At 42.2% G+C, this 25,941-nt stretch overlaps 3 protein-coding genes across 4 annotated transcripts in view; all 3 read right to left on the bottom strand.

The window, feature by feature from the left end:
* The window catches only part of cyth1a (cytohesin 1a), a 38,786-nt gene extending 37,657 nt beyond the window's left edge, over nt 1-1,129 (bottom strand). The window contains exon 1 of the mRNA XM_068719199.1: nt 489-1,129. Within this exon, the coding sequence (XP_068575300.1) occupies nt 489-507 (19 nt within the window). The 5' untranslated portion in view covers nt 508-1,129. The remainder of the gene's footprint in view (nt 1-488) is intronic.
* A 617-nt stretch (nt 1,130-1,746) lies between these two features.
* On the bottom strand, nt 1,747-15,892 carry usp36 (ubiquitin specific peptidase 36). Of its 2 annotated transcripts, none has more exons than XM_068718414.1 (20): nt 15,799-15,892; nt 12,447-12,712; nt 12,071-12,292; nt 11,459-11,569; nt 9,908-10,010; nt 9,629-9,696; nt 8,655-8,725; nt 8,476-8,558; nt 8,237-8,348; nt 7,977-8,117; nt 7,536-7,636; nt 7,306-7,444; nt 6,853-7,215; nt 6,443-6,667; nt 5,869-5,993; nt 5,096-5,776; nt 4,657-4,889; nt 4,339-4,527; nt 4,124-4,239; nt 1,747-3,996 (listed from the first exon to the last, which is right to left on the bottom strand). In XM_068718414.1, exons 2-20 carry the CDS (start codon nt 12,697-12,699, stop codon nt 3,865-3,867), a joined length of 3,468 nt encoding a protein of 1,155 aa, XP_068574515.1. In that variant the 5' UTR covers nt 12,700-12,712; nt 15,799-15,892; the 3' UTR covers nt 1,747-3,864. The 2 variants fall into 2 exon arrangements, with proteins under 2 accessions (XP_068574515.1, XP_068574513.1); XM_068718412.1 differs by having other exon boundaries at nt 8,237-8,375.
* A 981-nt stretch (nt 15,893-16,873) lies between these two features.
* Nucleotides 16,874-24,961, bottom strand: LOC137878359 (metalloproteinase inhibitor 2-like). Its single transcript, XM_068718645.1, has 5 exons — nt 24,605-24,961; nt 18,810-18,910; nt 18,615-18,720; nt 18,364-18,488; nt 16,874-18,275 (listed from the first exon to the last, which is right to left on the bottom strand). The coding sequence occupies exons 1-5, from the start codon at nt 24,732-24,734 to the stop codon at nt 18,078-18,080; spliced, it is 660 nt and encodes a 219-aa protein (XP_068574746.1). The 5' UTR covers nt 24,735-24,961; the 3' UTR covers nt 16,874-18,077.
* Between the last annotated feature and the right edge of the window lie 980 nt (nt 24,962-25,941).

Genomic DNA, 25,941 nt, shown 5'->3' on the forward strand with positions numbered 1-25,941 from the left:
TTTCTTGATTACCATAAGAACAGGAACTTTTCTGTCTTAATTCTCCCGTGTAAATATGTGGATTTCTACAGTGTCCTTCATGCTGTCAAAGCTGCAGCGTGATGCTTAATAATTCATCATGCGTATCATTTTATATCCGTTTGGCAGCAAACACTAGTGGGGGCACCTGTTCTTAAGGTGGCTTATACAACCCACTTACTTCCTTTCCTGTGAAAGCTTTTCAAGTTAATCAACATGACATTATACATGTGCAGAGTACAGTCAGCCATGCTGTAATTCTAACAGTCCCACCAGTCAGACTGGCAGCAGTATGAACATCTAGGCATCAGACTGTCTCTCATGTCTGTACACTTGGCACAGCAGAGCACGAACACTGTAGACAGCAGTGCTAAAAAAATAAATAAAATAAACACTCAACGGTAGCCTATGTAAGGGGCACGACTCACACGATGCCCAACAGTCTATGTAAGAGCGGGTTGCAGACGTACCGTGAGTCTCCCCCTCCATCCTGGTGGTCCTGATGCTGCTGCAGGCGTCGCAGCCCGGGGAGGTCTCTCTCCGAGAGCCCGCAGCGATCTTCTCTTCCGCTCCGTTCCGCTCTCTTCTTCGCTTCCAACTTCCAAGATCTCCACTTGACTGCAGGCTCTCTGGATACCCTAGCGTACTCCAGAGGTGCTACTTTTCAGCTTGTTGCAGGCTCGCTTGTCCCTAAGCTGCCTTCTTAAAAATGTTTTCGGTGTTGGCTGACTGCATGATACGCATCCGGAGAAGCCGGTGCACATGTTAGCCCCGCCCTCCCCAGATGTGACGTCACTGCCTAACTTCTCTGACCCAACAACTTTGATGAACGCTTCTCATTTAATGCTGTTCATTTGTATTTGTGTATGTGTTGATATTGTTTACCTGAATATTTTTTTATAATATCCTGGTCAAAAAAAACTAACTTTGTAGAACACTAGTATTATGTAATTTACTAAAGAGAGACATTGCTCATTCAAATTACAATTAAAATAATGATTTATAAGGTGGGAAAAAGTGTTTAAAGCCTAACATTTTCGTTTTAAGGAATTTTAAACATTAATTTTTGCCCTCAAAATCCACTTTAAATTAAAAAAAAAAAAAAAAAAAATCGGTGCCGCTTCTCTTCAGACCTGCAATAACTTATTTCTGGCCACTTGGGGGAAGCAAAAGCAAGTCGTGAACACATTTCATCACATGTACAGTTGATGTTTGCAGCTTGTAAGCAAACAAGTTTAGCAGCTATGTAGCAACATTATCTTTCATTTGGAGTCTAGGTTCTGGCCACTGATGAATTAGAGTCCAAAATTCACTCAATTAGCTCTGCTTGCCATCTCCACCAACAGCCGAGGGAAAGATCTGGCTTTTAAACTTCACATTATAATTGTTGTAAGAAAAATATTGATTGCAGCCATTTTTTGTGTCTCTTGGTCTCTGGCTAATGAGTGATGTCACAGTGTTTGGCCTCGGCTATCAAATGTTAAAATACCTGTTATGACATCACTGAATCCATAGACAGCATTGCAGCGAGATTTTAGCCTTTTTATGAAATCATCTTTTGTCATTTAAATGTGACAATGAGACATTTGTCTCAATAAATGCATGTATGATTTGCCTCCCCTCTAAATCACAGTGACAATCCTTTCTACAGTGCTAAAGCTATCCTAACGACATGATATCAAAATACAAGAAAAAAACAACAGTAGGACAGAATAATACACCATCAGCTCACAAAAGTCACAACTTTATTGCACCTTTATAGTTAACTATAGAGTGGTGAGAGCCACTTTCATTATGAAAGATCTCTTCCCTGGTCAGAAAAGGTGGTGCAAAAATTTAGAGCCATCAATGCAAACATGTGAACCGTCCATTCACACTGATAAATGTTCCTCTACGTCGTCGGTTTGAGAGTCACACCCTATGTCAGATTTCACAGCCTCACAAACACGTTCTATGGAAATTAGACCTCCCCAGTCTCTCTGGTACTGTACACACTACAGTGACACAGGGAAGCGCCTGCATGAAGACAGAACACGCTCTTACAAACTAATGATCGAACACATTTGCAGATTAATTCTCAAGTTAACATCCACCAACTGATCTGAGTATTAGTAGCACATTAAAGATCAGTTCTTTAAATTATATATTTATAACATTAAATCCTAGACTTTTTTTTTTTTTAATAGCCAATTCAAGGCAACATCTCTAGAATGAAAAGAAATGCGTGGGCAAACCTTTACAGCGCTGGAGGGGAGACGGGTAGCACAAGATGGACTGTACAGGCTTCTACGCTGGCAAAGCATTTTGTCATAACATTAGTTTCTCTACGCATCTGTGCCCGGACTGGTGCAAGATGATCCCACGGTGTCCACACCCAAAATGCTTTTGTATAAAAAAGTTTCTACAGGATGCAGAATGTCGGTCCCGGGAGAGGGACTACTCTGGTATGAAACGGGGGCGGTCTGATCAGTGATGAAGATGGGATATAGGACGCCTGGGTTCCTGAGTCTTAGCCCAGTTTCTAGGTGACCAGCATGAGCATCAGAAAAATTGCATAGAGATATAAGATACATGGGGGAGGAGGGAGGGGGAGGGGTGGGATGATAAATTATTTGCATTGTGGCAGTCCCATCCTAACACAGTGCCCTGAAGTATAAAATGTAACCCCTCTATTTCAGTACATTGGTGAGGAACAGTTTGTGAACGGTCAAATCTCCACACAGAGCTTCTGAACGCTGGACCGATGAGGTGAGCTACATAATTAAATAGCTGCACAGTAGAAAACAACCACTCCCATCAGAGTTTCTCCCAACAACCCCAACTTCAGACTCAGCAGTGCACGATGCACTACGAACAATAACGTCCAGGTAAACAGAGAGAAACTTAAGAGCGTCCAATGTGTTCATCAATGTCAACACTTGCACAGACAATACAATTCGGCAGAGCATTCTTTTGTGGTCTTAAACGTATCCACGTGAAATTAACTGAATTTGTTCAGGCGCAAAAAAGGGTCGTAACTAAAAGTGAGCAAAAATAAAAACATAATTCACCAAAGTCATTTTTTTTTTTTACCAATTTAGACAAGCATCTTTAGAAAGAAAAGTGGCAATTTTAAAGCTTAATTTTACCAACAATATGAAAGTAAAATGTGGTCCTTAAAAACAAGCCACATGGCACAGACACTGCAGCAAAATAAAAATATAGCAGATAAAGGTATAAAATAGGAAAATCAGTAATCTAAAATAACATATGTTGTAATGATTACATTTTTTTTTTTTTTTTAGATCTTTGTAATTTGGTGTAGAATAGTTTCAGGATAAGGTTAAAAAAAAATAAATGTAAATGTCAAATTAACTGAGCCCTTACATCTGAAAGGTATGCTCTGAGATTGTGTACAGTTTCCAATACAAGACAGTCAAAGTATTGCAGATATACTTTCTCATTATTAGCCCACCCATATATGGTACACAGTATATAATGTCATAGCTCAAGATTGTTGGGACAATAACCAAGGCTAAAAGGATGCCAACATATAAATATTCATTTGACATGGGGTTTTAGGGGATTCAGATAAATATAGCATGCATAGAGAAGCTTGAGCCATCTACTCTGGTGTTTGGATTAAAAAGGGAAAGAAAACATTTCATTGTTTGTTTCAAATTGAGATAAAAGAGGCTGCCCGGACTGTCAATGTGTTGCTTTTGAACTCATATCTTATTCAGGAATTCGTGTCTCGACAAGACAGAGAAATAAAAGTAAAAAGAGAAAAAAAGGTACAGACGTTTGGTATACAGTATTGTTGTCTCTATTTCCAAATCAGCGCAACCTCAACAGCAATCTGGATTCTCATCGGCGGACTCCAAAGCCCCTCTTTCCTCCAGGTGTTACAGACCACTTGCTCCGCCGGTCCTGGACCTTCTGGAAGATGCTGCTGCCACTTCTCCACTTCTCCTTCTTATAGTTTTTCATTTTCTTTACCTGTTCATTTGTACAAAAACAGAAGTTGAAGACGAGGGGCGGTGACAATGGGCCTAAAGTTTAGCAGACCTAAAGTAAAACTGATATAAGATGACATTATTCTCTATATTTCCCCCCCCCCCCTCACCTTTCCCCTGTCAAAGTCTTCATCCCACTCGTCGATCACAGTGTCACACTTGGCGTGGCGGACGTCTTCAGCTGCATCTCTACTGATAGCAGAGACCTCTCCATCCCAACTGAGGACTAGATAAAGACAAACAAAACCCATAAAATGCATCTTATTTGCTACAAATTGTCAAAGCATTGCTGTACAACAGATCAGATTCATACTCTGTGTCTCACCGTTGGCTCCGTAGGCCTTATCTGTGGCGTTCCTGAGCAGCTCCTCCACCACCCCGCTGGTCTTTTTCCCGTCCCAGGCTACCGGAGCAGCACGGGTCGGGGTGTCTCTTAATTCACATCCATCAGCCGCTGGCACCTGGCTGCGTTTGTAGCCGTCCTTCACGTGCCTGTCCCAAACTATCACTGTGGCTGGATTGAGAAAACAATAAAAAGAGTGATGAAATCTGCCAGTATAAATGCAGTACGTCACATTAATGAGGCTGTAGTGGTGCAGCAGTTATCGGCAGTATGTTCTGTGTATGGTCTTGTATGGCATACCTGTGCTTTGTTCACTTGTTTCGCCGTTCTCCGTGGCGTTCTTTTTGGAAGGGGGCTCCACTGCTTCAGGTTCGTCGTTCTGCCCGTCCGAGCATCGCCGGCTCTCCTCCCACAGTCCAACCTCTTCTTTTAGCCTCTTCTTCTTCTTCTTCTTCTTCTTCATCATCTTTAATTTCTTTTTCAATGTTACCAAATCTCCCGTATCATTCTGAACGGCCGCGATCTCAGAAGTGCTATTGGGATAAAGCTCAGTTAATTTATTGCACTGTCAAGAGCTTCTAGAAGTCAACTGGCTGTTACACAAACATAGTTATACGTCTCCTCTTCCAGATTATGAGCTCAAAATTCATTTCCGGCAGCACTTTTTGGACAGAAATATGAATATTGGGGAAACCAAAACAGACATGCATCACTACAAGATTGCTACACTTCAACCCACCTCTCTGGTGCAGAGCTTGCCGACATCACCTGCAGAGCCTCCACCAGCTGCTTTTTCTTCTTCTTCTTCTTCAACTTCACAGATTTCCCCCCTTGTTCATTCTGATTCGACTCACACTGCGTTGGGGTTGTGGCAGCTGCCTGAGGCTTTTGCTTAGACTGTTCTGTATCCGGATGGGACATGAGACTCCACATGCCACCCTGACACCAATCCTCTTCCTGGTTTGACGTGTCCAGGTGAGACGGGACGCACTCCCTTTCCTTAACCGCCTCTCCGTCTTCATGCTCCTTCTTTCGCTTTTTCTTCTTCTTCTTGCGCTTCTTCTCGCCGGCTGACTCCACAGGGTCGATCTGCGTCGCTGTAGCCGGGGACGCCATTGGCTCTGCATTGCCCTCCACCTCAGAATGCCGCCGCTTCTTTTTCTTCTTCTTCTTTTGGTTGACCTTTTGAGCTGGAGTGCCGTTAAGGTCTGGTTCTTGGGCCAAGGAGCTGAGGTTGTTGGAAGACTTGGGGCTCTTTGGGCCAGCGCTGTGAAGCCCGTTGGTTTTAAGAGAAAGGCTGCCGTTTGGTTTTTGCAGTGTGGAGGGAAGGGACTGTTTCTGAGGGCTCTGCTGTTTGAAGGATCCACTTAAGTGGGCAAAAGGCGATGACTGGACTTTAGGTGAATGGAATGGACCAGCTCTGAGAAGAGAACAGAAGAAAAACATCTGGATTTGCTCAGCCACTTTGCCTTTGAGGAAGACAAATCTGGATTTCCTATGTGATGTCCATACCTGTGAGTGTGAGAAGGTGAGGCAAAGGTGAAGGGGTTAAGTTGATTTTGATGCGTGGGGTCACTGGACGGCTGGCGTGGTGAAGAGGGCGGAGCATCAATGCTGCTCGGTCTCCGGCTGCGAGCCTGCAGTTATCGACATAAATAAAAACTTGGTGGTCTAAAAAAAATAGCCATGAATGTGACAAAAATAAGGAAGAGAATCAAATGAGGAAGAGGAAGGATTAAAGGGATGGCAGGAAAAGATGGAGGGAGGAAAACAAAAAGGAAAGGGTATGGCAAGAGAAGAATTAGAAATGGTTAGAAAAAAAGAACAAACTGAAGGAAAAGACGACAAACTCTAAACAAGTGCTACCATGTGGTCGATTAGACAGCACCACTGGAGAAATTACACATTACATACAGCAGTAAATCTACTAGAAAGGGAGAGTTTACTTGCCTTAATAAAACTACTTATTGAAATCAAGGGTCAAATTTGGGATAGCAGTGTAGAGTGTCAACAGGAAACCAAGCTATCATGAGCTTTCACTAAGACAGGAGGTGCTGCTGCTGCTGTGGATGGGAATGAAGTTCACCTTCTTGGCTGACAGGGCCAGCTTCTTGGCAGGTGGCGGCGACATGGTGCTGGTGGCTTCCGACGCAATGTTGTTGAGAGCCGGGGTTTTGATTTTCGCCGTCTTCTGCTCCTCCGTGCTCTGAGAGCGCTCCACACTCTTAGCTGGAGACGCCGGGCCATGCGAGCCTTTCCGCGGGGTGGAGGGAGTCTCTCCGACCGGCGCACTTCTGGTACCCACAGAGTCCTGGCCGAGACAAAAGGCAAGCATGCTGTGGTTATGCTTCTGGGCAGCTACAGCTGGCCCGATCAGCCGTTATGCATCTTCTTAAACTCCGGTATATAAATCTGCTGTAATGACATATTTAACACATACTATTCTATTCTTAGATGATCCTGCCTTTGAACCAAGATTGGCATTTGTAATGTTACCTTTGAGTCGGAGGTGTCGGCAGAGGAAGAGTCAGACAAAGACTTAAATGAGGTAGACGCCGACATGCCCCTGCCCTCGCCGCCTTGCTTTCTATCTCCCTCCGCCCTGCTGAGCCCGTTGTTGGAAGGGGTCGGGGTGATGCTGCGGGACTGCACTTGGCTCTGGGGAGACGGCTTCTTCAGCTTCTTGAAAGGCTCCTCGATAACCGTGGGCCCACCCGGCAGCTTTGGGGGCCCGTTGGAGGACGATGTCCAGTTGGACAGTCTGGGCTGTGGCTGAGAGCTCACACCGTTCCTGGAAATGGGCAGACCCAAACCGCCGTCCATGGACTGGATCTTACGCAGCTGTGCAGGCTCCAGTTTCTGAAAAGAGGAGTATTGTGATCAGAACATGCATTTTAAAACTGGGCATGCAGAGTCCACCAGTGAGCCGGACGTCATCTTGTGTAATACCTTTGTGACCTGCGGGGAGGACAGAGGCCCGTTCAGGTTGGCCCTCCTTATCTGCTCAGACGACACACTGTTCTTCCCAGGATGCAACATCGCCTGCTTGGTGGTCTGCCCGTCTGCGTTCTTCCTGCTCTCGGGGATCCTTTAATACACAAATATAGACTCTGCTTTATTTGATTATAAATCCAGACAACACCTGGTTTGATCTCTGGCAGCCATCCACAGTGTTTTACCTCAGGTAGAAAAGCACGTAAGCCTGCTGGTTCAAGACCACTTTGATATTACTAGAGTGCACCATTGAATCGTTCATTTGGTACCACTGGCCGTTGCTCGCCTGAGAAGAAGAGGAAGAGACACAACTTTAAAATGGAGCAGGCTGTGAAATGTATTAATCTACTCATTCTACACGTTTTTTGCTTCATCCCTGTAATTATAATCCACCAGGTAGAATGGAAGAACATTTTAAGTAATTAATTGTTAAATACATTTACTCTGACGATGACAGAGCCTCCTCTGTGTTATATTTGACTATAATATGTTAATTTCTTAGTTTTTATTTGACTTTCTTGTCCGTTAATGTCTTGAGTCTGACCTCATCTTGTCTCAAGGTGTTTTTCCTCAGATTTCAACGTGCATAATAACAAAAAGAAAGGATGTGCATCTGCTCTTCTTACCTTGACGTAGCAGTAGTAGTGGCCAGCATGACAACTGTAGCCAGAGTGTACCAGAACGGCGTAGAGGCCGTACATAACGGGATCACCTGAGCTCTGAGACATGTAGGGGCGGATGTTCAGAAATTCTGGGTAACCAACATCCTGAAAAAAAAAAAAAAAAAAAAAAAAAAAAAAAGAGACAGACAGACAGAAATATGAGGTCGCTGAAAAATACCACAGCTCTTTCAAAACAGTTGATACTGTGAGAACTCCTTGTTCACCTTTGTTATTTTTCCTCCGCTGAAGTTGGCGAACCTCTTGAGCGAAAGAGTCAGTACGTTAGATGTTCGATGGACTGTGAAGCGCTTGGTCGCTGGCACTTTCTTTTTGCACCTGGCGAGAAGAGAAAAAAGAGGATGTCTAATATTAATTATATTATTAAACAAAAACATGTTTGTTAATGCCCTGTAGATTTACTTAAAAATGTAGGATGTTGTCAGAATAGATAAATGGCACTTACTTGGCACACATGTAGGCATTCTCTCCACAGAGTACGTCTGGTTTAACAAACAGTTCCAGGGCTCGCACAATGTTTGCTGCTTGCTGACGGACAAAAACAGCGAGAGACATGGTGTTGCTGAGGCAAGTTTAAAAATATATATATTATATAAAGTTATATTGAGATCTTGAGTAACGTACTCGAATCTCCAAAGCGATGTCCAGGTAAGGGTCATATGTGTCTGACACACTTTTACAAATAGAGCATTTCACTGAAAGACAATTAAAAACAAATGTGATTCTCTTAGGGCCAACTCTGAAGAAATACAATGTTAATGTCACTGGGTGATCATCGATTACAGGAACATTTCACCCGCCTCTGTTCCACTTCCTGTAAACAGAAGACGATCAAGAACCTCAAACCAACGGCCTCTTACTCTCAGATCAAACATTCAGGGGAAACACTTTTTCATTTAGCGCTCCTCTCAATATTTACATTTCAGATGTGACTGTTACAAGTTGCTCAACCAAAGCCTGCAACCAGATGATAATATCCTAAAAATGTTCAAGTTGCTGCCTTATACCAAATTGCATCTTATAAACGGTTTTCTGATTAAACTTAAGGTCACTAAGCACTGTAAGGAAAATGAGTAATTTCTATTTAATAGCTGAGATGTCTATGGATGTATAGTAGCTTTCCTAATACTTTATTTGATGGGAAAAACAAGGCATTTAACTTGTCCTCTTGCAAATGGCATTATTTGCATCAGTGTTATCACACATTTAGTCGGTCTTCACAGTAGGTTATGTGATCTCTAGAAATTTAAAGGATTAATGAAATCTCATTTTGTCTGTCGGTGGGTTTAAAAAAAAAACTCTCGTCAAAGAAACTCTAAAGACCCCCATATATTTGGTTTGGAAGCAGTAAAGGCACATTTAGAATAACTTCTTAGCATCAGTAACAGACTACTACTTTGGATCTGCATGTGTGAACGCAGCATTGAACTACTTCAAGCTGTTTTATGTTTTGTTGACACTGTCATTAGTCTAGTCTGATGGGTAATGGACCAATATACAATACCAAAAGCAACAAACGTGGAAATTCACAAAAAAAAGAGCACAGTTCTGGAGGCAACATTTTTCCTACTTTCTTTGTGTGTAAAAAAAGTCTTTACCTCTGGACCTGAGGTAGCCTCCAAAGATCTGGTGAACCAGCGTTGTGGCCTGGGTCTGCCTGTCGAGCCTAAAGACAGGAAGGAAAAACAACAACAACATAAAAACAGAGACATCGATCCATTTTCTGAGCATATCCGGGGGCCTGAGCCACGGTGGCAGCAGGCTAAGCAAGAAAGTCCAGATGTCCAACTTCACACGAGTGGACGCCAGTAAAACCAGGCAGTTTAAAAAATACATACTCATACTTTCAACACTATTAAGAATCAATAAAGCCTTACTTAGGGTAGCCATTGAGACAGGCTTTCTGCATGGCATCGATGGTGTACCGCAAAAATTCATGGGCGTCCTCTTGGCTTCCGAAGCGAAAATGTCTGGCAATTTCTGTGAGAGACAAAAGAGTTGATGTTAGCTTTGTGCTAATTAAATGTTTCCAATGCTGACTGCACAATCATCAACATAAATGAAGTGCTTTATTACAATTATTCATGTTTTAGCTACACAACATTTCTACAACCATTTCTAAAACCATTCAGAGTATTATACAAACATTGTGATTGTGTACATTGCGGTTTTGATTATTCTGGATGTTTACACCTGGCAATTAGGCGCATGCACATGATATAAAGCAATAATCAGCGAAGATAATTCAACGAATATGTTTGTGAAGTTTAAAAGAGTGTGCTACACTTGGCACTCAGACATGCAGTTCAATGAACATGAGCTCATGAGCAGCATGCAGTCACTTAGTGACTTCATCTAAAAGCCTCACATTAGAGATACTGTAGCTCTAAACCCTTTTGCCTCTACTGTTATTTCCTAATGGGAAAATGGGAACGTGTGAGCTGGAAGAATAATGTGGTCATCCCCACATTCCCAGCATCACATCCCTGCGCATTTACGACAGTGAGTCACCCCCGACTGGGAAAGAGAAATAACACACCATCCTCTAATGACCTGTTCAGGTCTCTTCTCAGAGATGGGGGAGACAACATCTTGAAGGCATCAACTCTGCTGGCATACGATTGAGTGGTTGTGGTTTTATTTTGTTTGTGAGATCCTGGGGCGATTTCAGGGATCAGTTGCCGTAAGCTCTTTCGATTTTACTGTGACGACATTGCGCTGTATTTGTAATTCTTTAGGAGGCGGGCTGAGCAAGAGGCACAGATGCTGTATTTTCATGATATGCATTGACGTTGTTCTTGCTGTGGAGGGGCAGTTCCGACTGCTGGGGTGGTCACCGGCTCCCTGAATGTATAAGAGAACCATAAATACACAACACAGTGTATCGCTCAGTCCTGGTTCCAAGGAAGGGAAACGCTGGACTGTACATTTTTTGTGCTAAAGCTGCTCCTCTCAGCCCGCAGTCACAAGGAGACAGAGAGGGCATCGGGGAGGGGTGAAGGGGGGAGGGAGAGAGAGAGAGAGAGAGAGAGAGAGAGAGAGAGAGAGAGAGAGAGAGAGAGAGAGAGAGAGAGAGAGAGAAAAAGAGGCGCAGGAGGTGGAGACATGATTGCAGCAGCACATAAGGAAGAAGCAGGGAGGCAGGTAGGGAGGGAACGGGAGGAGGGAGGGCTCCTGTGAGACTACAGCACAGCGCCTCACCATGTCAAGGTGCAACTCACACTTCATCTCTACTCTCTACATGGTGTTCATTCACAGCCTCACTGCAGCTACTGGCTGTTGTCACTTGGGACACTGTGGCCAGCGTTGCGTCATCGTGACTCTGGCAGTATTAAACTGCCGTCTGTGATTCCTGTCACAGCCTGCATTGGGCACAAACTGCTCGGCCACAATCACACTTCGGTGCTGAAGGAAGCTGGCGGTCTTACTTTTCAGGTCTCTGATGAAGGAGACAGGCTTGATGGCATTGCCCGTGTTGGCAAAGGCTTGGATGATATGGTTCTGCATTATACAGATCATACAGAAGCCCGACTGGTGGCCTGAAACGCAGACAAAAGGCGGATATATCAGAGTCACTCAGACAATTGAAGTGCAGGAATGCGTTATTGTGACAGTATTGAGATTCAGAAAAACATTATTGTGCATAACGAACGCAGTGTAAAACATAATTTAATGTAAAACCATGATCGCAACAAGGAAAATGCTAATTATTTTCCATTTTCAAACAAATATTCAGTATTTTATTTGTGTTTGAAAGTAAAAAATGATAGGAAAAAATAAGGGTTGAAATATATATTTTAATCAATTTGAAGGAGATACTTTGCTTTTACTGTGTTTACTTAAAATCTGTGTGAACACCAGTTCAAGGTCTTTCAGTGAGCATTGGTAATATCCAAACTGGCCAACTGAAGCCACGTGTGTCCGCACATAGGGCGACAGTAGCGAGGTTAAGAGTTTACAAACGACGTGGGTGTGCGTAATGTTTGAGAAGTGAAAGAGTGTAACTGCTCTAAATGTGTGGCAGCATTTCAAATACTCACAGGCACGGCTGTGCTCCTTTGACAGCAAGTAGTTGGCGAGTGGCGGGGTGTAGGTGAGACACTGAACGGTGGAGTTGAGGAAGCAGGTGTTCCCGAGGTTGTGGAGACCGGCTCCCACCCTGTACACGCGCTCCCATTTAAGCGTGAGCTTGTTCCCTGGAAAGAGCAGCTTCTGCGGTGCAGGGACCCCATCGCTCTGGCCGCTGACTGTGTTCTCTGAAACTGGAGGAGGAAGAGGAGGAGTGTGGTCACTTTTGTGATTTATCAGGACCGAAACAGAGAAAATTAGCTTTTATGACTCGCAGCGGAGGACGAAAAGGTGAATATGGGGAAAAAGGTCAAAAAGTACATTTTCTCTTCCACTTTGAGGGCTTACCTTGCCTCTTTATTTGGGCCGGCTCAGTGGCCCTCTGGCCTGTAGCGCCCTCGTTCCTGGGATTGAGGATCACATACTTGTTCTTCAGGCTGTCCAGTTGGTAGGAGAAACCCTTGCTGGCCGGCTCGAACTCTATCTTCTGCAGGAGGACCTTCTTGGCAGAAGAAGCCAACAGCTTGTTGAGGTCCCCCTCATCGCCCGTCTCCTTTCGACCAGGTTTTAATGCCTCTTTGAGTTTATCCACAATCGGCATTGTTGGAACATCACTGCAGAGAAAGTTGGATTGAGTGTCAGTGTCGTAAATTGTTTAACAACCGGGCCACTTCACTAGACCCACAGGAAGCTACACAAAACTCACGCTCATTTCCCCAAAAGGGACCAATCATCATCTTATTAGCTACACCCTATTAGGTACACTGCCTTTTTTCTATTACAGGGTGAGTGTTGTGACTTCAATCTGTCACCATGGCAGTTGATAAAAAAAAAAAAAAAAAACGTTGAATTTATCTCTCAGATAATCACTTAAGTGCCCAATGAGGCCCTCTCAAGGCCACATATCCTGACGTGGCTCCACGAGAGAGAGAGATATAAGGACTGTGTGCATCCGAGGTGCCAACTGGGTCTTGGCAGCTGTCCCCACAGTTATGAAAGACAGCAGGCGCTGGTAACACAGGGCGGCTGTGAGTGTATGAGATGAGAGGACAAGCATTAGAGCACATGAGGCGCAAACAGTTGCTGTCGAACACCAGCACTAATTCTTATCCATTATTTTGATTGCATCAATGTTTTTATCAATTGGCACGTCTCCTCAGTAGAGCTGTGTACCACCAAATGTTGTCATCTGGACTATCAGTGATATGAGAGATTTAAAAAAAGAAAAAGGGTTAAACGTTTGCATTGGTTTTCTGCCGTCCCTTTAAATACAGAGCGGCTGAGTGAACCAGAAGGACCATGTCCGTGTAGATAACAACAACGACCATCTGCCAGAGTCAGCCCATTGAAGGACTTCTGACGCGCTACTTTCTACAAAAAAGGCAGCGGGCCGGCACATTGTGCTCCACGCTGACCAAGGAGTGAGCGAATAAATCACTCACTCAGTCTCCGAGACGCTCCCCCAAACACAACAAACCACCCAAACAAAGGTGAAAACATTGCATCACGTAGATGTTACAGTAGTACGACGCAAAAAACACAGAAAGGCACAAAGCGCCATGAGAGCGGTGCTCATCAGAGTGGGCGGTGACGTCATGAGGAGGGCTGAACATGCATTGTATGCAAGGGCACACTAACCTTCATGTGCTGCTGATCCTGATAAGACTAAAAAAAACGACGGAGCCCAAGGGGGGGGGGGGGCACGAAGAACTGCAGTGATGCAACTGCAAGACCAGGCAGAAATATTGATACGTTAACCACAACACAGGTGTTTAATTAGATTATTATGGCACCACATTTAAGCAGTTTAATTTGTATGCAGCACACTGAAACTTTGTAACGGTTATGCATTTGTAATATTGTCATGAAAAGGACATTTTTGTATTATTTTGTTTATGTTGAGAGCTGATATGAGCCAATCACCAGTAGTGATAGCTGTGCATGGGTATTAGTTGAGGTGTGTTAATGTCTGGGGGGAGATCTGAGAGCAGATTCTTCACATAAGGAATCCCAAAAGATGTCACCTTCTGATGTAGATGGTTTAAAACATTTTTTTGGGGGGACATCAAATGATCAAAACTCCATAAAATACTGTAATTTTAAGAGTGTTGCATTCAGGTACATCCATGCTCTCTAGTTAAACTGTTTCAAGCTATTTATGTGTGTTAAATATGTAATGACCTCTCAATATGAACACGACAACAAGTCTTATGTCCTCAAATGACTACAGGCCTCTTCTGCTTGTCTCATATTTTGGAAGTACTCCTCACACTGACATTACATTACATGCTTATTTACATCAGTGGAGTTAATAATGCAATCACAGGCCAAACTTTAGCAAAAAAAAAACTGCCATTATCCTGGGGTTCTGACAAAGTGCAGACAAAATGATTACGTGTTAATAGCACATCATATTAGGGCCAATACATAGAAACAAAGTGGAGTCAACATGCCCGACTGTGACTAAACTTATAGACCAGAAAAAGACTTAAAAAGACTCCCTAATTAGACGTCATCTTGTTAACGGAATGCTGTGTTGCAGCAACCACAGTGGTAGAGCAACATTAACAATTTATCATCATTCTTATACATTTTTAAAATGCTTCAGATCAACCTCTCTAATGGAGTCAACGTCTATCAATAAAAGAGCCACGTGGACAGAAGAAAAACAACAAAGTGAATAGGGCTGAAATGATTAGTCAGTTCCTTGATTAGTTGATCAACTGAAAACTAAATCATGAACTATTTTACTAACCTGTAAAAATTAAAAATGGTTACAGCTTCACAAATGTGATGATTTGTTGCTTTTCTCTATTTTGTCATTTTTTTTGTCTTATGCTAGTAAACAAAATAGTTTGTTTTTTTTGGACTGCTGCTCAGAAAAAGACATTCAATTAGAAGATGTCATCTTTTAGAAAATTGTGGTGGGCATTTTTCTCAAGGCAAATTATGTAATCAACGAAATTGTGTTAGAGCTACTGGACAAGGTCGTGTTTAAATGACAACGACAGCATGCAAAGACTATTTATATACCGTAATAACCAAGGAGCAGCTCAAATCACAAGTACCCACTCGTGGACTAAAACATGCAAACGATGGATTTTATAGGAAGCACCTGAAGGCAGCACAGCTATTGCTGTCACTTCTAAAAAATCGCTCTATTGTTGTTGCTTTATTAGACAACTAACGTTACTTAACTGTCCGACGCCAAAGGATTTACAGTTTTCCCGGGTCGCAGTTCTCGTTATCGACTCCACTAGCCGTGGCAGCCTCTGCACACCAGCCGAAGTCAACTCTTAGGGCCACTCATCATAGCTCAAATGCTAGGTTGCTAACATCGACCACAGCTAACGGTAATGTCAACTTGAACGGTGTCAAGTTTGGAGACAAAACATCGTCAACAACGTACGCGTGTGTATCCCTCTATGTTTAATGGATATATGTGTAGCGAAGCAATGACGACGCCGCTCGTTGTGTCGTTTACGGTCTTTTTTACGCTTGACAGTAGCAGCAGCAAATTAGCCATCGAGCTAACTTAACGTGGCGAGCCTCTAGCCTTGCAATGTGGGTTAGCATCTCAGCGTCCGGGTGGCTAACAAACCCCCAGCAGCCACATCCCGCCAGCTTGTTATACTACATCATCTCGGAAATATATGCTAACATTTATTACGTACGTCCAAAAGACGTTTAGTTAGCTCACCTTTCTGTTCAAACGCGTGAAAACGTTGACAGTACAGGGCTCTGCTTCCTCAGCTGTAGCTCTTGGGTCTGGTATTTTCGCCCATGCTGCATTATCAAAGGGCGGCGATAACGGTGATTGACAGCGATGAAAGGCCAATCGGAGAACAGGTCACGCCTTAGCTGAACGGCTCAGCCAATCAGTGCTCAGACTGACGCAGCGCTTGTCGGGAGAAAAGCACCAAATAGACTTCAAGACAGCGCTGTTTACCATCGATGCTATCGGGATGTATGTTGACAGTTTTTAATGTAACAACAAAGAGCGCCGATAAATCCCCAATATACTGCAGTTATGTCGGTCTTGAAAAGCGTAGCCATTCGCTCACATGGAAATCCCTCGAGGATGAAATCGCTTCCCTAGTGTCAAAATAATTCCCCTATTGCTACTGAATTTACCAAAAATAAATGATTATGTCTGCAGATTTCATCCATATTTTAGGCAGCCTATTCAGACTTGATTTGATTGGCCTACTATTTATAATCATCTTTGATAATAATGCTGTTGGAGTGAACAAACAAACTAGTAGCGCAGAATAGTCACAGTAGCCTCAGAGAAAACATTGCGGTTGCATTTCATATTTAAATAAACGCAATATCTATCCGTGCTATTTACTGTGATCAACTCTAAATTAATTCATAATCTTGAAATCCCGAGTGTCATTTAGAATATTACGTATTTGTGCACATGAATAGGCTCGTGAAGGAATGTCGGTGAAATGTCACATGTCTCCACTAAGCGGCAGCGGATTGCTGTTTTGGTGTCACAAAGCAGTTACTGTCCCTGCCTTTATTACGTTTTTTAAGAAACTGAAAATTAAACACGACACTGATCTTTATTTATTTGTTTCTCTCGCCTGCTGTACGACTTTTGCCTTCCTGTATCAGGAGTGAAACGCGGTTATTTCTGTGCCTGTCTGTGTATTATTGTATGTACACCACTAGCAAACAAAGCCATGCTGATTCTTTAATGAAGTGGAGTCTTGTCGATCTGCACACAATGAGCATTGGTGTGAAAATAACCATGCAAAGCATCTAAACAGGGTTTGACATTTAATGTAATAGTCAAAATGTACAGTATTGTTTCAGCTGGACATGCATGCAAAAAAATCATCTCAAATGTCTCGTGTGAAACCAGCACAATACATCATACTTGAGTACAGTTTCAAATGAAAAACCTTTTTACACTCTCATAATTATTAAAGTCACATGGCATTTGCTCAACATTTTTTATGGTCATGTCAAAGGCTCTGCAATGGATGATTGGTTACAATATCTTTAACCAACTGGCCTAAAGGACGAGCCAGTCGGGCAGGTAACATAAGGCCTACAATTTGACCTTGAATGCACATAAAATGTGTATTTTACTAATACTGTTAAAATACTTGGTCTTCTCCTTACTACCAATGATGTCACAAAAAGTATCACAATGTGGGCTTTTTTTTCTCAATAGAATATGTTGAATCATATAACCTCCTTAAATAAAATAGGCGCTTACGCTAAAGCATAACAAAGAGAAGAGCTGTAATAACAAAAAATACAAAAATGGAGGATTCAATCCTCTTTTTCAGAAATGTTTCATTAGAGACAATATGACTGCTGTGGCAATTGTGTTCAAAGTGCATTCTTGTCTATTCAGGATTATTTAGAGAAAACATTAGCGTAAGCACTGATTGTGCTTAGTCGAAACAGGTTGGTCACATCTTTAAGAAAAAAAAAGAAGAAAAAAAAAAGAAGTAATCTGAAGCAGGACAGGCAAGATGTGATCGTTCCTTGTGATAGCCCTGCTGTCACAAATCAGGGCACCAATTGCCACTTAATGTTATTCATGAACAAACCGATTCACAGAATTGTTACACTTTAAATTATAGGTATGCACGTGTTGCATTATAGAATTATAGTTCGATTTAAAAAAATACCTTTTGTTAAAAAAGGTAAAATAGCTCAAGAACAAAAACGCTATGAACAGTTATACTGAATTGTGATGATTATCCCCTTTTTTCAGCTGACGGAGAAGTGGTTTATGAGGAAATGCTTTGGATTTAGGGGAAGAAGTGCCTGAAAGTGCTGCATTCATAAGACTGTTGATTAAAAACATAATGAGGCCTGTAAATAAAAACAAACTCAGCACAGAGCACTTGCCCTATGGCTGTCTTAACAAAACAAAAAAGTATTTATATGTGTTTTTGGTATTTGTATCTTAATATATCTTAGACATCTTTGGACTATTGGACAGTGGTGGAGTTAAGGGTCTTCGATGTCCAGGAAATCCCTTTTGGGCGGTGCGACCCCTCTGTACCAAGCACAAGAGTCATCACTCCTCTTGATACAAGCAAAGTGTTTGGCCTGCCCTCCATTCACTGTCTTCTCAATCACCCAGTCCGTCCACAGGCACTCCGCCGGGCTGCTGATCATGCAGGGGATGACGGTGCAGCGGGTGATCTGAGAAGAGGCAAACATCAGGGGTTTAAATTAGAAACAAAACCAATGCGCCTTTCAAGATTATTTCTAGTTTGCAGTCATTTTCTACCTTGCAATCACAGCCCATTTCGTAGCGCTGAGTCAGGCTCTTCTTCTGGGTGGGACTCAGGTCCTCCCAGGGCTCAAGGAAGTCACACAGTGTGATATGCATCGTCCCATCAGTCTCCAGTTTGCCTGAAAAGGAAGAAAAGTGCGTTAGACGACATCAAAGCTAATCTCAAGAGCATCATGAAGACGTATTGAGGAACAATAATTGTTATATTTTACAATGTGTGGTTTGAAATGTGGTAAAAGTTTTACCTGTGATAAGATACTCCTTGCCATTATTTTCCAGAGTCACCCCACACACTGCAGAGGTGGGAGCTGTGTAGATGGCGTCAGTATCCTGGGTGGGACCTTTGAACATCTGACAATTCACGCAGAGAACAGAGCATTTAGATTCATATTGCAAATAAGTTTATGACACAAAAAAAACACTAGTTTAATCCAACATACCTTGATTTGTTTGATGTCATACTTGATCCGCTTGATGGGGTTTCCATAGATGTCATTGCCAACGTCAACCTCCTGCCTCCCAACCACCTTTGCCCTGATAACTGGAAAGAGACAAAAACAACCCACATTTATGTTCATGTATTTGAAGACAAAGCTTCAAAGTCAAACACCATTGTCATGTAAAAAGCAAACAGGATCTGGGTCCGTCTGTATCTGATCTGGGCCCTGCCCAGGTTTGGCATGCCGGACTCGGCAACAACACATTGCTGCGGCTTGGATCTGAGGAGTTTGCATGTGCCAGGTACTAGGAAGACAGAGGCAACATGAGTGTTTCATCAGCTGCAATCAGAGGGAGGAATGTGTGCTGCCTGTTCCCAGGCTCCTGGGCCGACGCAGGAGGAAGCCAGTCAGCAATCTTTGAAAAAGCTGAACTAGAATGCTTCCCTTCGCCCCCAGGCCTCTCTGCCGGCCTGCCTCTCTGTCTGGTTAGAGGTGCTGACATGCAAATCAACCTCTCTCCCTTTCTCTGTCAACCTCTCTCTGTCCCTTTTGTGTCTCTCTCTCTCTCGTCTCTCTCTCTCTCTCTCTCTCTCTCTCTCTCTCTCTCTCTCTCTCTCTCTCTCTCTGAGGTTCCAGATTCAGAGAGGTTTGGACGGGAAAAAAAAAATATAGTTCAAGTGGAAAAATATCATCAGAGCCATACCGATGAGCCTTTGAGCTCAAATACAGATTATTCAACACAAAAATATGACTCGTGTGTTTCACAATCACCGCTTCTGTCACGTGAATCCTAGTGTTGTTGTGAAGTACAGTATAGCATTGCTCATAAACCAGTAATAGCTAAATATCTATGGACTACTTGTATCATGCATGTTCACAGGACTACTACACTTACGAAATCATATTCAAAATCAAGCTTTCAAGCGAAGGAGACTTGCGACAGAGTTAATGTTAACCAGATGTTCTCCCTGAAGTCCCAGTTTAAGTCCTTGCTTTCTCAAGGTGGCAGCTACTGACTGCTAAGACCACCACCAGCCCGCTTCCTTACCAAATAAGATCACGCCTTTTTCATTTGCTTTTTATATGACGGAGGTATGAAGCTGCGAGCCATATGTGCCCAAATTTGATGACAATAGAGGCTTAGAGAACATCTCCTTTTAAGGTTCTAAAGAGTCGACCCTTAAAAGAAGAAGAGAAACAGGGAAAAAAGGAGAGTGTGCGCACAGATGGAGAAAGTGATGGTTTAATTCTCCAAGCAAGGAAACAGAGGACAGAACAGACAGAATATTAGTCACATTGCAGAGGTAGCCTAACAGTGTCATGTGTATACAGGGAGAAGACTTAGCAATACTGAGAGCGAGGGAGGATGGAAAATGTGCAAAATACTGACTTGTGCATGCTGTGTGCTGCTCTGTGTGCCGCAGAGCTGCTGTGAAGTAGCAGATATTCTGACAAACAAGCTGTATACACTACAGGCATGGTTTAGAATGACAAGCTGCACCGTGTGATCATCTACACCAGGGAAGATGGTTTACAGAACTCAAACACTACACTTAGAGCGAGTCGTGCTGAGAAACTCCAACTTCTCTGGCTACAGAGAGGATTGGTGGTAATCGCCTTCACCTGAGTGCGCAGGAACACACACACACACACACACACACAGATCACTTCTCCGTCTACTAGTGTAAAGCAGGGCAGGTGAAAATATGCACAGTATTTAAAAAAAAACACACACTTATGTGAATGATATACTGTATCATCATTTGTGCACTTGGGCTTTGAAAACAACTTTGTGAGGATGCGGGTCATCTCTATAAATTGCATTCAACATTACATAACTAGTAATAGACACTTTCTTCCATTTGTTATTTGGAGAACATCCACATTCCAGCTATTTACATCATAAACAATAAAATCCAAAACAAGCTCTGATGCCCATTGCACTGAAGCACCAATACATTAGTTTCTCCTTGAGGTGGTATAGTGCGTTTTATTCTTAAGTTATTTAGACCTAATTGCCTGTACGTAAGTGGTCAGACAAGAGACTACAGCTTCAAATTGACTACTTTGCTGAATTTTCTTTTTTTAAAGGAATACATGGGTTTAATCCACCATCATCCATTTGATTACTTTACAAAATGGACAGATCGATTGGTGCATTATCACTGGTGATGCTGGAGTTTAAAGCAGCCGCACACATTCGTTCTGGTTTTAACGGCAGCTCTGTTTACACAGCTTGCAGCGCAGGGCCGTGTTTATACCGGAAATCACGTTAGAAAACTGGCTTCCTATCAAGACCTCACATTTTTCACTTTCCTTGTTCACAAAAGTGGCACAGGTATAGTCTACAAATCGCAGAGGATTGTGAAATAAAGTGGAAACGCATAACGAGCGCAGCATATGACCGCCCGGCATTCCTCTACCTCAGCCAAGGACCCAAGGGATGGATTTCGATTTATGAGGGAAAGATTTTATTTTTGGGTTCCTGCTCTGTCTGTTTTGACAACACAAATGGAACTACATGTTTACAACAATAGCTGATCTGGTAAATTGTTTTTGTTTACTCCAGTATATGGAGAGAGAAATAAGTTAGGCTCTAGTAGAATACAGAAAGCTCAGGTCAACTAGGGGCAGACGTGGAAACTGACCAGTTGAAACCACATTTTTCTTCGATCAGACTTTTCCATTATGGATTTGTACCTTTACCTCTATTCTTCACTGTACCTTGACGTTGCCTCCCACAACAAGAATACTTTAGGAAGTACAGCAGACGTTCAAAACGGACGTTGCAAGGGCCAAATGATGCAATGATCTCACACAAATGCATAGTTTCAGGAAACTTTGACTGTTCGTCCCCATTTTTAAGAGACACTGTATCTAAGTTTGTTAGCTACTCATGTTCTTGAGTAATTTTCAGCAGACACTCTGACCACAAATCTGTGCAACTTAAGTAACACTTTCACTTCAGTAAACTGTCTGACAGTGAGTAAGGGTTCCTCAAGGCAATGTCTTACTGTGCAGTAACGCCATGGAAATACCATACACATTATTTCATGGCAGATGCTATTAGCACCCAGGTGTCAGAAACCAAAAATGCAATTTGCACCCGACCCAGACACTCAATAGATACTGTATGTGTATATATAGCCTACTATAGGCTATGTATATTTTCCTAAACATAACCAAGTAGTGTTGTTGCCTAAGCCTAACCAGGTGAAGATACCTGATGCATGCATCCACCACAACCTACTCCCTACACATACTCTGCCGCTCCTCCTATAATACTACTACTACTACTACTACTACTACTACTACTACTACTATATCTTTCTGTCAGAAGGGGTTTCCTTGCAGAAAGCCTTTTGGCTTGCCATCTATTGCTAAATTAAGTAGAATATTCAACTTGGCAGGTTGTAAACAGCCACATTGTAAATACACACACTGTGTAAGCCAATAACTTTGATTTATCGTAACACAAGTACAGTCGCCTAGAGTCCAGAGAATAGTAGACCAGAAACTAAAATTAAAATTAAATTGGAAAATTGGAAAGCCTGCAGAGTGAAGGCAGAGCTAGCTCTGGTTGTTTTGACCTTTATTTTGAATGTGCCAGCTCATCGAACATCTCATAATTTTGCAAAGTCAGCCAACCATCAATTTGCTGTGTAGCAGCCTGTGACTTCACAAGCTAATAACGTCACAGATTAATATGTTTTGGGTTAGTTTTTTTTTATGTTTTTTGGAGGGGTGATGACCACAGTGATGAAATGAATCCATCTTGATGTTCAGTTTAGGTTTAAACTATCCATATAGACCCCGTACTCTCTACAAGTCCAAATGATGGAAAGCCTTGTTCCCTTCTGATAAAATAAGAGAGTTGTATTTAATGTTTGGTGTATTTGCTATTTGGTGTAGTTGTGTTTTGGAAAACTGATGTCATCAATTCTGTCTCTGTGTCATTAAAAAAGTAAAACCAATGAAAAATTAACTTTTTTGTATTATTATTAGTATCATAACTAATACTATTGCCATTATTAGTAGCTATACCCTTTAACACTGTAGTATTTTGTAACAACAAATGTCCTCCTTAGCCAACTTCTTTCACTCTTTCATTAGCTACCTGGCTGCCTTTGAGTACTTAATTTATCTCAACGAAAAAGGTAAAAGGAACTTCTGATAAATCAGGACTTTCCTTTACAGTAAACGCTCCAGCACGAAGGATAATGTGGTTTCTTCACCCTCCAAAGCCATGGAATCCAATGGTAAAGAGAAACCTTTGAATAAGTCAGCGTCTGTATACATACCACACACGCAGCCAGCGCACAACCAAGAAAAAAGACCCTCTGCAAACCACCAATTTAAATAGCTACACAGGCTGGTCACTGTTGAGACTCTCGTTAGTTTAAGGCCTGTGTCGGAGGCAGCAACAAGCAGGGTTTTGTAATAAGTCAAAAATAAAAGGGGAAGGATCCACATGACCTTTGAGAAAGAGCAAATCAAACTGCCATTTAGTAGTCATTAAGGAAGTGCACCATAGACCTCTCAACCACTGAGTTGAGGATGGTCATTTATTCTGCATGATCCTGTTGAGCAGTACTTGATCCACAGTTTACTCACCAGGATGAAATACAGACTTCCGTGTCTGAGCCGTTTCTTTGTCACACTAACACTCCACGAATGAGAGTTAGAGGAGAGACAACTAAAAACTCTGATCAGCCTCAATAGCAGGCAACAATGTGGGAAAAAAATGCTTTTGCAAGCAATCGTGGAAAAAATGTTTGAAATAGTTTACATTTTGTGTTTCTATTCGTGGTGGAAGAGGCGTTCAGATCCTTTATAAAGCCCTGCATTCAAAAGATTACTGACGGAACAGTTTGTATTATCAGCACATTGTACTTTAAGTCAAGTCCATTTTTATCTATAGCACCAAATCAAAACAGAAACTGTCTATAAAAAGTAAAATGTCAGTGTCAGTGTTTGACTATTATTTATGATGTTTTTGGATTAATAATGCTGATGCATTAATGAGTATGTTGCATTTTACGGCTGTAGGTGTTTACGTTTGTGCTAATCTGAACACTTCACTTCTATACTCTGTTGGGTAGTTTAATCTAGAGCGCTGCATCATAGATCATCAGATCATCATTTATGTGTAGCATCAGAACAACGTATTACTTAAAAATCAACTTTTCATGAAAGGAGAAAAACAGCCCTGTTTTCAGCTTTGTGACGATGCATTTTCCAGCTGATCCAAGTTTTTTTTTTTTTTTTTTTTTTTTTTTTTTTAAAGAAGTAGGAGAATCTTCTCACTACATACAGCATCACCTTTAGTTTATCACAAACATTCTAAATCAACACATAAGCTCTCAGACAAATGTATATTAGATGTAGAGCAGTAGAAGTATAAAGTAGCACAAAAAATATAATTACTTAAACTTGAGTACAGTTCTTGAGTAAATGTGCTTAGTTACTACCACTGATTATACTGCAGATCAAAAAGTAGGCAAATTAAATAAAGTAACAGTTACATGTATGTCACTATCATGACTCAAAACTATCACCAGATGATTAGAGAGAGAAGGAGGAAAAAGAGAGGAGGGCAGTGGAAAGACAGATTGAGAGACAGAAAATTCCACCCTGTAATTGTAAACACAAGAGTAGGGGAAGTTTCCCCTCTCAGCATTTACAGTTTCTTTGTCAGAAAATAAACGACATGATCCTCGAACATCCTACATTCAAACGGATTAGGACTGAATGCTGCATTCTATTGATTAATCGTGCTCTGTGAGTTAACTTACCGACGTCTGAGTTGCAAAACGCCTGCTGAGGATGCGCTGGGGAGCAGCTGCAGGCTTCTGCTATTTCTTCCACTCGCCACAGAAACAGGATGGCCAGGGTGACTAAACAACTGTTCACCGTCCAGGTCATCTTAGAAAACTAGTTCAATATAAAGAGGTGGTGGTGTGGAAAATAAACGAGAGGGAAAAGTTGAGCAGCCCGGCGAGACTAAAAAAGGAGATGAATCAGAAATGTCCCCCGGCTTCGAGCGAACAAGAGACGACCCCACTTGTCAGAGTGTGAGACGCACAAGTCATGAGAGGCTTATCATTCCTGTAAAAGACTCAAACACTGAGACTGCCTCCTCCAAATGTGTTTTCCTCCACCGTGAGGAGCAGCCGCTTTTTATCAGCGCAGGCTGGCGACAGACTCCTCCCCTGCTGGGGGCTCAGCCAGTGAGCTGCGGCGGCCCTGTGGAGGTCAGGGGCTCCCGAGGTTGTCTCACCTTCTGTCACAATACTGACCCACGAAGAGGTCGGATGGTCGTGTGTGATACAGCATCTGTTAACGCAACCTCAGCCCCACACACACACACACACACACACACACACACACACACACACACACACACACACACACACACACACACACGTGCGCAACTTCTTTTTTTCTTTAACTTATCATTCAATCTTGAACTTTTCTCAGTTCACTCACCCAAAATAACATTTCAATCTATAACACTAACTTAAATTATAACCTCAAATGAAAACCTATCATAAGTGAAGAAGAAATAACCTGAAATTGGGTAGAAAAAAATGGGGTCGTTATGTCATTATGTCTGAGGAATTTCCTTATCTCACAATCTTTGTGAGTAATATTTAGAAAAAGAATCAGCAGAGAAATATTTTGTGGTTTTGCCATTCCAACAAAATGGAAATCTCTATGTTATAGTGGAGATGAATCACCTGGGAGTAAGGGTGCTCAGAAAAATTCGAATTAATTTCAATTCAATTTTACTTATACAGCCCAATGTCAGAACTCACAAATTTGCCTCAGCGGGATTTACTGTACAACATACAGCATCCTCTGTCGTCGGACCCTTGATTCGGATAAGGAAAGACTACCCCCAAAAAGTATGTACTTCCAAAAACAATACTTTGACATTTCAAAAGTCTTCTTTTAATTGCATTCTTGTTTAAGTGTTAGATGAGAAGATTGATACTCTTGTGTCTGTTTGGTGAATCTACAGCCAGCAGCCGGTTATCTTAGCGTAACACTTGAAAACCGTGAAACAGCTAACATGTCTCTGTTTAAAGGTAAAAAACAACAACTCTAACACTCACTAATTAACACGCTG

This window comes from Cebidichthys violaceus, unplaced genomic scaffold, assembly GCF_023349555.1.
Source record: "Cebidichthys violaceus isolate CVI_PGR_0920_01 unplaced genomic scaffold, fCebVio1.0.p SCAF_23, whole genome shotgun sequence".
Lineage (NCBI taxonomy): Eukaryota > Metazoa > Chordata > Actinopteri > Perciformes > Stichaeidae > Cebidichthys > Cebidichthys violaceus.